We start from the raw sequence: 10,069 nt of genomic DNA, 5'->3' as shown, positions 1-10,069 counted from the left end.
CCCCAAGACAACAAAACAAAACAGGACACCAGGTAAGAACTGGATGTCAGAATACTGTCCAAATGAGGCATTCCCAATCAGTTACTCTTTTTAAAAAAGTCGTGAAAATTCTGGAGGCTCCGACAGGTGATAGATGTTTCCATCTCTTGGATATGTTCAAAAGAGGGAAGGGATACTATCATGTGGAGGCACATGAAAGCTATCTTTACATAGTCCATTGAGCAGTGCAGGAAAAGTGTTTTAAATATTTTATGCTCTTCCAGGGGACAGGAATATAACCACTAGTTAGAAGATGTGTTTTTATTGTCTTCTACTATGAAATAAACTAGTTTACTCATTTAGAAAATGAGAAGGATTACCATTTATTTTCGTCAGGGAAGTCTATAATCAAAGTCACATCTGCCTACTACTTCTAACAGTGAGATTAAAAAGCTCGACCACTGGCAGCCAATGTTGGGATGATCATACATCTATAAAACAAAATGATGTTGTTGACAAGACTCACCCCCGCTGAAACTGGGGAGAGTTGAGTTCTTGGTCATTGCTTTCCAAAGAACCAGGCAGACATTCGGAGCTACTTTGATTGGGATTGACTCCGAGGAACTTTTGTGAACAGGAATACATTCATAAACTCAATGGTAGAAACTTGAACACCATTTCGTATGTTCTGTTTGTTTGTCTTTGAGAGTGCTGAATCTGTCAGCCTTTACCTTCCAAGCGACTTCAGACCATCAGTATCCCTACTGTCCCTTGGTAGTCAAGGCTTTCATGCAGAGACATAAAAGGAAGAGCATTGTGAGAACACATCAAATGGATAGCATTGATTCATCCCAGAGTTTTCTAAATATACTTCAATTTTAGGTCTCTTTGTGTTATGGCAGAAAGATGGGATTCTATATCTGAAAGTAAGTCTCTTGGGGTCTTATTGATCCATAGACCCCTTGTGCTCTAAGAACATCAACTAGCTCCAGTGTTTCCAAGTCTAAGGTCTTGGATGTACCCTTGCCTGGATAAAAATTATCAGAGGTGCTTTTAAAAATGCACATTTGTGGAGCCCCTCTAACACTAGCCTACTGGATCAGAAATTCTTGGAATAGATGCTTTCATCTATTCAGAAACCTCTCAAGATGATTTCAATGATCAGACAAGTATGAGAAGCACCAACCTATGGAGCACCTTAAAATTGAGCAAATGGAGGTTCATGGAGATGCAGTGAATGTATGTCCAAGGAGGGACAATAAGCATGGGTTCGTGTGGCCCAGGGCAAGGATCTCTTAATTATGACTTAGAATCTAGGTATCTTGCTTCCTTTTTATCTTTCTTAATTCTGTGAATGCTTCATCATTAGAGATCATTTTTTAAGGCACTACATACAGTCCTCAATATAATGTGTGAGTGCAAAACACACACACTCCATGACCATAAACACAGACCGAGGTATGGGCAGCAATTTGAATAAGAAGATTTGTGGAAAAGACAGTGAAGCAGTGGCAGAGAGATAATCTGTGATGTGATCTCAGGTTGGGTGAAGTGAAGGAGGAATATAGCTCCAGGAAGTGTCAGTTCACATAAGAAAGATATGTTTATTTGTCCAGAACAAATGTCTCTGGACTCCACAGCTGAAAATCAGGTCATGCTGGTCAAGGAAGCAGTGATAAACGGCTCACGGTTTTCAGTAAAGCTGCTTGGCTCAAACAGTGGAGGGAATATGGTTTCCCAAACCATGCATTTCAGCAAATCATGTTGACCCTCTTGATTGAGGCACAATCATGTATTCATTACAAATATTTTGTTTTCATTCAGTTTCTTGAGGGTTTCCTGTGAGTCACCTTACATTAATAGGGACAGGATCTCTGGCTACAGAGTACAAGTAAAGATGAGAGTCAATTAGCAGAAGCACATACATGGGATGTTACAGTTAAACTGGGGATCTTAGAGGTAATTTTTTCCAATTTACTTATTGTTTGCATGAAGAAAGTGAGCTAGAGAAAGAAAAAAGCTTTTTCTCCAAACCAGAGGACAAGGACAGACAGATCTTTTGTTTTCCAAGTCTGTTCTTTATCTCGCTGGCATTCTGCACATACCCCCTCCCCCATCCCAACCTCAGGAAACTTAGTTTTCACCGTTTTAGAGGATTTGTGTCAGAACACCTCAGATCTGTCATTTTCCATGTACCCTTTCCTTCATTCAGCATATACCTTTGAGTGTGCAATATGTCACAATCACAGTTTTAAATACTAGAAAACAGCCTTACTTCACAGAGGACTCTCGATTCTTTAAAGACATTGGCAAACAGGGGGCAATGGGAAGGAGAAAATCTTGGTGCTGAGTATGATCATGCTGAGCTTCTGAGTTTAATAAGATTTCTTTGTCTTAGATATTTTAGAAAATCACGCTTATGGACTTTTCAAACAAATAAAATAATAGTGATTTAAAAATACCTTACTTGTATAGAACATTTTATTCTTAGTTGCTCCTCCCCCCCCCCAAAAAAAATCCCTGTGAGGTTATTATTGTCTTCCCTGTGCAGATGAGACCATTGAAGATCATCCACCTTGTATTGTTACTTCCAACTATTTACCTTTTGCTCCCCAGAAAACCCACCTGCCCCACAGTTTCTTCATTGCATTTTTACTTCTGCATTTCTCAGTGTATAAATCAGGGGGTTTAACATAGGGGTGATGATGGTATAAAACAAAGCCACCATCTTATCCTCTGAAAAGGTAGTTTCGGGACGCATATACATGAATGTACAGGGACCAAAAAAGATGATGACCACAGCAATGTGGGAGCCGCAGGTGGAGAGAGCTTTGCGCCTGCCTTCTGCTGACTGCTTTCTCAGGGACACCAGGATGAGGATGTAGGAGAAGAGCAAGATAACAAAGCTCACCAGAGTGATGATACCACTGTTGGCTATCACAGCAACACCAACGACGTATGTGTCTGTGCAGGCAAGTTTCAGCAGAGGGTGAATATCACAGAAGTAGTGATCGATCACATTGGGCCCACAGAAGGGCAGTTGGACTACTAGAGCCACTTGGACGATGGAGTGCAAGAACCCACCTAGCCAGGTCCCCAGCAACATTTTATTGCATCTCTCCCGGTCCATGATGGTCACATAGTGTAGGGGTTTACAGATAGCCACGTAACGATCATAGGCCATTACCGTGAGGATGAAGATCTCAGTGCAACCCAAGAAGTGTACTGCAAAGAGCTGCAACATGCACCCCACATAGGAGATTGTTTTGGTCTTGGCCAGTAAGTCAACAATCATCTTAGGAGCTGTGACTGAAGAGTAACAGATGTCCACAAAAGACAGGTAGTTGAGAAAGAAATACATTGGGGACTTGAAAAGGTTGCCCACAGAAACTGTGAGCATGATGAGCAGGTTTCCCAGAAGAATGACAGAGTAGAAGAAAGAAAACACCACGAAACACACTTTCTCAACCTTGAGGTTCTGAGAAAGACCCCAGAAAACAAATTCAGTTACATTGTTTATCTTCTCCATGGAGTTACTCTAGAAGGCCAAATTCCCAAGAGACCATTAAATTACCTGAAAGAAACATATAACAAAGACCACCAACATTTATGTATAACTCAAAACAAATGAAATGAATCAGCGGAATAGTTAAAAATGGAAAAAAAAATGGGTACTTCCAGCTGATTGGCTTGTACACCTAAAAAATCAAAGTCCATATTCTGATCATCTTACTTCAGAATGATAGTCTAGTCATTTACATGTGATGAGGAAACAGAGTCTAGAGAAATAAAGTAAACTCTCTCAGGCACACACCTAACCCTGAGTTTACCTCCCTCCTCTTTAAGGTTCCTTCCTTTGTTTCTAACAATTTACTTCTTTCTAATCTGTCTAAGGCACCAAACCTAAATTTGAGATATCTTTTGAGTTGGAGGATATGGTAACATTTATATTTTGAAAAAAAATTATCTTGTTCTCATAGAAATTTTAAATGTTCTTTTCCATTTAGAGTTTTTCATCTGGGCGACCTTGAAGATTTGTCTCCTTTGGAAACTCTGAGCTCTGTGTACATGAATTTTTTATCCCCTATTTAGTTTGAAGCCCTTATAGTCAAAAAGTGGTGAGGTGTAGTAGATAGAAAACTAAAACTAAACAAGTCTGATTCTGAGATATGGTTGCTCTATCTCTGGATAAATCCTTTAGCTTCCTGGGGCTTCTGTTATCCCATGTGCAAAATAAGAAAGCTTTCATTTGACTCTCATCTCTAATATTAAACACTATTTCTACTGTGCAATCAAATCAATTCTTTCAGCTTAGAATAGTCATCAAATGCAAAAAAGGAGTCAGAGACAAAGGAAGTGAAAGCAGTAAAAGAAACTCCTGGAGATACATCAAGACCTGTTTGATCTGCAAAGGATGAAAGGGAAATTTCATCTTCAAACTGTTTGAGTATTCCCCAGGAATTGCTTTGCCTTGCTATTTTAAACATTCTTCTGTTAATGTAAATAAATAAATAAGTGGTGGGGGGGGATGGAAAGAAAGAAACCACTCTGCTCTTAATCTCACCACTCTTTCATATTTATTAAGGGATGCTTCTCCACTTGGTGGGAGTGTAAACACTCTAGGGAGGCCACTGCAACATACGTGTGGAAAGGGCTTTGAGACATAGTTTTGCTTAAAGGAGCTCAGAAGTGACTCTTCACACCAAGCTGTAGATGTTAATGATTCCTTTAGTTCTGGGCTGGGGTAGAATTGCACAGTGTCTTAGGGAAGCATCAGGAATTGTGTCCACCCGAGACACAGCCCAACGATCCATCAAGTTCAAGTTCATGGCTTAGAGTCCCTACTGAACTCTGGGCTCTCCTCTACCCTTCACAGCAACGTTGGGCCTGGCTTATCCAGCTTATGGGAAACTACAGGGCTGTGTTTCCTCAGACCTGTGTGTTAGATATGGGATCAGTCTCATTATATCAGTGCCTTCTCTTTCTTATATAGGAAAACTAATGATAGCAAGAATAATGGTAATAAGAAGAAGAATTCAAATTCACACTCAAGCACATTCCCCTGTTTTACATGCTCATTCCCTTTTGTTTTTCCTCCTGAACTGAAAAAACAGAAACAAAAACCAACTATTCCCCACTGAGAGAGCCCTCCCATTTAAGAGGGCTCAAATTGTAGCAGTTTTGACAACTGCGAATTATGTTCCTTGGTTCTCATCTGGAAGAAACTGGGCATTTAAACACAAGCCTAGCAACTGTGCCTCCATTGTCCATTCTCTAATGTCCATGAGAAAGTCTTCTTTCTCTGTGAATCAGGACCCATCTCAGAGAATACCTTCCTCCCATTTCTGAGCATATCAACCTCATAACACCTCACTTTCCTTTGAAATTATGGCATTTTCTTACCCATAATCGGGAAAATATACTCTCTCATAGTCTTGTATGGTTGCACTCCATTATCTTATCATCATCTGTAAAACTATACTTTCCCCTCATTTCTGAGGACAGTATCTTGCAATTATATTACAAGTATTCAAAATATCAATATTTGATTAAATTCTCTTTTTTCACAAACCTTTAATATTAATTATAGAAGGAAAAAAACATCTCACCAGTATTGCCCAGGGCTCGAGTTTTGCTTTATTTTTCTCCCTCTCATGTGATAACTTGGGTGCGCTTTTCCAAAATAAAGTTAAGAGTGATGCCTTAAGAATTGCTTTGTAAATTATTAATTTCAGTGAATCTCTGACCCACACACCTCAAAGTTTGGTCAAAGTCTTGTCTTTGTTGCTCCCAGTCTGCCTCTCACCAGCTGAAACCTGCCATTTCACAGTACTATTGGCAACAGGTGCTGTTTCCTTGACTTCTTGTTGGGTCACTTTAAAGAGAATGATTAATGACCCTGGGGAAAGCCTTCCCCCCAAAGTCTCCCTCCATAATCAGAACCACTTCAGAGAACTGACAGTGAGACTTAATTTCCAGGGGACTTTTCAATTTGTTTAAAAAAACACGTAAAAAAACTATCAACTTGCTAAATTTAAAACCCAATTAATAGTTGCACCTGGAATCATAACACTAATCCAAAGCTCTTCAGTAAACAGAGGCATGTGATTGTTTTATGATTATTTATCTTGTGCATTGGAATAATGTGTGTATATATTTATGTATATTTCACATAATTTGCTTGATGTTTAATATAGCATATATATTACAAAGATCTCTTTTTGGAGGTATTTCTCTATTGAATTTTAATTGTCCTGCTTTTTTAGAAGTTCCATTTGACTGGAACAGAGTGGCTTCCATAGTACTATTGGGGTTCACTGTGTTTCTCTTTAATAGAGTCTCTGCTGATTTCTGGAAAAACTGGTGGGAAAATGTTCACTTCTAGCCCATACCTGGAATGAACCATAGTGCAGGCTTTCTTATTTTTTTAATTTTTTTTTTCCACTTTTTGATTGCACCCCATTAAGGTCGACTCTTGACCACTAATATTCTTTCTTGTCCCTTTCACATTCCTACCCTTTCCTGTCCCCTCATTAATGTTTTATTTTCTGTCTCCTCCCTACCTTCAGCTCCCCTCCTTCTTCCTTTTTAATACAATGTCCAAAAAGAAACTGGTTCATACTTTGAGAGGGAATTTATGAGCTGCGCACTGCAGCTGCTTTCCTGATTTCATTGGACCCCCTTTCCAAACAATCTAAACAGCTAGCAAAGGGAAAGATAGATTTGACCCCCCTTCACCACCACTTAAAAGCTTCTATGTGCTATTGGGACCAACTCTTTGAGTCAGGTTTGGATCAAAAGCAAAGGGAAGCTTTGTTCTTTTTATTATTATTATTAAAAGTTCTTTTGAAGGCTGCACCCCTGCCACACATGGAAGTTCCTGGGTTAGGGGTGGAATTGGAGCTGCAGCTGCCGGTCTGTGCCACAGCTGCAACAACTCAGGATCCCAGCCTCATCTGTGACCCACACCACAGTTGGAGGCAACACGGGATCCCTAAACCACTGAGCGAGGCCAGGGATGGAACCAGCCTCCTCAAGGATACTAGTCAGGTTTGTTCCTGCTGAGTCGCAACTGGAACTCTGGAAGCTTTTTTCTTTGATCAAAGACAGAGAGGCACCAGCTGGCTCTCTAGAGCACATGCTCTCCTAGACAGACAGGCGGTGGGCAGGATTCTCATGGAGGGGGAGGGAAGTGGGCCAGGTTCTCTTCATTGGGGAGGGGAGGAGGCGGAGTTCTCATCAGCGTGGGGTGGGGTGGGGTGGGGAGGGGAGTTCTCATGAGGCCAACACATCTGAGCAGCTCACGCTCCAGGCCTCAGTGCTGCAGCACTTTTGCAGGGCCCCTTCGCTCTCTTGAATTGCGGTGTCATACCCAGGGCTTCAGAACAAGGTTGCTGGGCTGAGGTGTGGCAGAGCCATTTCGCAGGAGGAACTCTGGTCCAAAGCGCTGGGTGCCAGGGCTCCACACGCAGTACTCTGCTCTTGGGCAAGGAAAATGGGAGTGAGCACAAAGGCAACAAAAAAGGTGAGCCTGCATTTTATTAGCAGATTCTGTTTTCATTTCTCAAGAATTGTTAAAGGGCTTTGCTGGTGACACATCCTCTCTGCCTTCTGTCCTTCTCCTCATCCTTAAGGGGCGCTGAGGGGCAAGGGTCCATTTTCTGTAACATCTTCCTGCTGATTTCCAGCAGTGTCATTGCCACACCTAAGGAGCAGGACTTTGCCTCCACTGCCTTCAGATGTGTGTGTTTGTTACCAGGCTTCAGCCCTAAGAGTTGGTCTCCATTTTTCTAGCCTTTTGAAGAGAAAGGATGTCAGATACATGGAAACATGAAGCTATCTCAGTCTTTGGCCTGTTGGCCAGTGTGCCTTGATGTGGAAACCCACCGCTGGGGCCTGAACCTCCCTGGTCGCACTTGTGTTATTCTTTGGAAGAGACGCTTTAGGTCAGAGAGAGGTTTCCACAAGCAGTCTAGGGGATCCACTGGAACCACACCCCAGGGTGTTTTTCTGGAGGTTGGGACTGGGATTCCCTTCTTCACTGGGATCTGATGTCCCCATGGAGTGATCCTGGGCAACTTGAGGCAGAATGGGAGTTTAGGCTCACCGAGTGGGGTTGTTCCACTTAGGAGTGAGCTGCTGGTTGCGCATGGTTTTAGGTGTATCCCGGCTCCTGGCCCTAAGGAGTAGGGCCAAGTGGGTGGTTGCAGGCAACATCCAATTAAAATACTCTGTGAGAGCTTTCCTGGATTCTTCTACCTGGAAGGCATACTTTGGTTGATTAGTCCAGATTCCTGTGCCAACTGGTTGACGTGGAGGGCAACAGCCAGAGGAGGACTTGGAGAAGGGCTCCAAGCCTAGTGCTTGATGTTCTACTATAATAGAGTTAATAGAGCTTGCACTGAGGTTTCCATTGGGAATACTCCCTAAGTGGTATTATAGCAGTCCATGGCCATATGCAACCATCCATGTGTTTGTTGCATGGGTCAGACCAGCTAATTAAGTGGCACAATCATGGGGAACTGGAATCCTTCAAATCTTTTATAGTTGCTTTTATCTTTGAAATTCATTTTAAAATATGATTTTATTTTAATTTTCTAATTTGTGATGTAGGGGCCCCTTCTTATAGAACAATTTACATGAGTTTTTTTTCAGATGCTGCATATACATATATTCCAATGATATATTTGAAGAATAGGGAAATAATCATAAGAGAGATTCACTGACTTGCTACACCTACTCAGAGACAGTCTTGCACCAAAGCTGAATTTATGATGTGGCCTTCAGAAGCCTTCCCTCTGGCTGGAAGATTATGATATTATTTCAGGTGACAGATTAGACAATGCCGTCAATCATTCTCAAGAAGTTTTGAGTATTCATTCCCCTTTCCTCAACACATAGTCCCTCTGGAAAACTGGCCCCTTGTCAACCTCTCCTCTCTCCCAGGAAGCCCACGCATCTTCCTGTAATTTGCTATAACCCATAATCCTGTCCAAGCTCCATGGAAATGGCAACCTGTGGAGGCTGCCAAAATATTGGGCCTCAGGTTCCCTTTCCAAATCCAGAGTAGCTTTACCAGAATTAAGTTCTTCCCACCAAATAAATCAAACCGTTTCAAGGTCCGTTCCTCCAAAGTGTTTTCCCAGCTCACTCAAGTTCATCTTAATGAAGTCCTGCAGATACACTGGGGTGTAGGCTATTTCCTTTCATATTCAGAGCTTTACCTGTGTTTTGCTGAACTTCGAGTCTATGTATTGGTCTGGATCTAATGAAGGTTGTGGCATCTGACGTTGAGCAGGGAACATGTGTCCTTTGAGAATCCTGTTTCAGGTGAAGTCATTGCTCATTCTCCAGTCAAGGGAACACTTATTTTGGAGCAAGGGTAAAGGAAGGACTCTGCCAGTCCAAAGGTTCAGAGAATTTAAGGGTTCAAGGTCTCAGCTTTTCTCACCCTGAGACACCTCAGACACATGGAAGTGCAGCAACACCTAGGACCTTTGTCCCTGATGGGTAGCCCTGTGCTCTGTGCTTGGCTGCTGGATCAGATGCCATGTTGTAGTTCATATGGAACTATTTTGTAGATTAGATGCAGGTGACCTTTCTCAAGCTACATGCTGTTTGTTTCCCGCTAACCCAATTTCCGAGACTTTCTGTATGATTCAGAAATTAAATTGTAGAATACAATGTTGATCATTGGAAATTTTAATCATGATAAATCAGGATTTAAAGTTACTGCAATGTACTAATTATTAATAAAACTTTGACATGTTTTCCATTTAGGGGAAGGAAGCTTGTTATTTTTTTCCCATTTATTTATTTATTTATTTTTTTCTGCTGTACAGCATGGGGACGAATTTACACATACATGTATACATACTTTTTCCTCCCATTGTTGTGTTGCGATGTAAGTATCTAGACATTAGGTCCTTAACTAATGCTACACAGCAGGATCTCATTGTAAATCCATTCCAGGAGCAGTAGTTTGCATTGATTAACCCCAAGCTCCCGATCCCTCCCACTCCCCCCCCCCACTGCTCCACCCCCGCACCCCGGCAGCCACAATCTGTTCTCCAAGCCCATGATTTTCTTT

At 41.7% G+C, this 10,069-nt stretch overlaps 1 protein-coding gene across 1 annotated transcript; it reads right to left on the bottom strand.

The window, feature by feature from the left end:
* Positions 1-2,620: 2,620 nt before the first annotated feature.
* LOC125119245 (olfactory receptor 4S2) lies at positions 2,621-3,508 on the bottom strand. The gene has a single exon (XM_047766092.1). It carries the CDS (start codon positions 3,506-3,508, stop codon positions 2,621-2,623), a length of 888 nt encoding a protein of 295 aa, XP_047622048.1.
* Between the last annotated feature and the right edge of the window lie 6,561 nt (positions 3,509-10,069).

Source organism: Phacochoerus africanus, unplaced genomic scaffold, assembly GCF_016906955.1.
Source record: "Phacochoerus africanus isolate WHEZ1 unplaced genomic scaffold, ROS_Pafr_v1 Scaffold_19, whole genome shotgun sequence".
NCBI classification, from domain to species: domain Eukaryota; kingdom Metazoa; phylum Chordata; class Mammalia; order Artiodactyla; family Suidae; genus Phacochoerus; species Phacochoerus africanus.
This window is presented reverse-complemented; position numbering and strand designations above follow the sequence as displayed.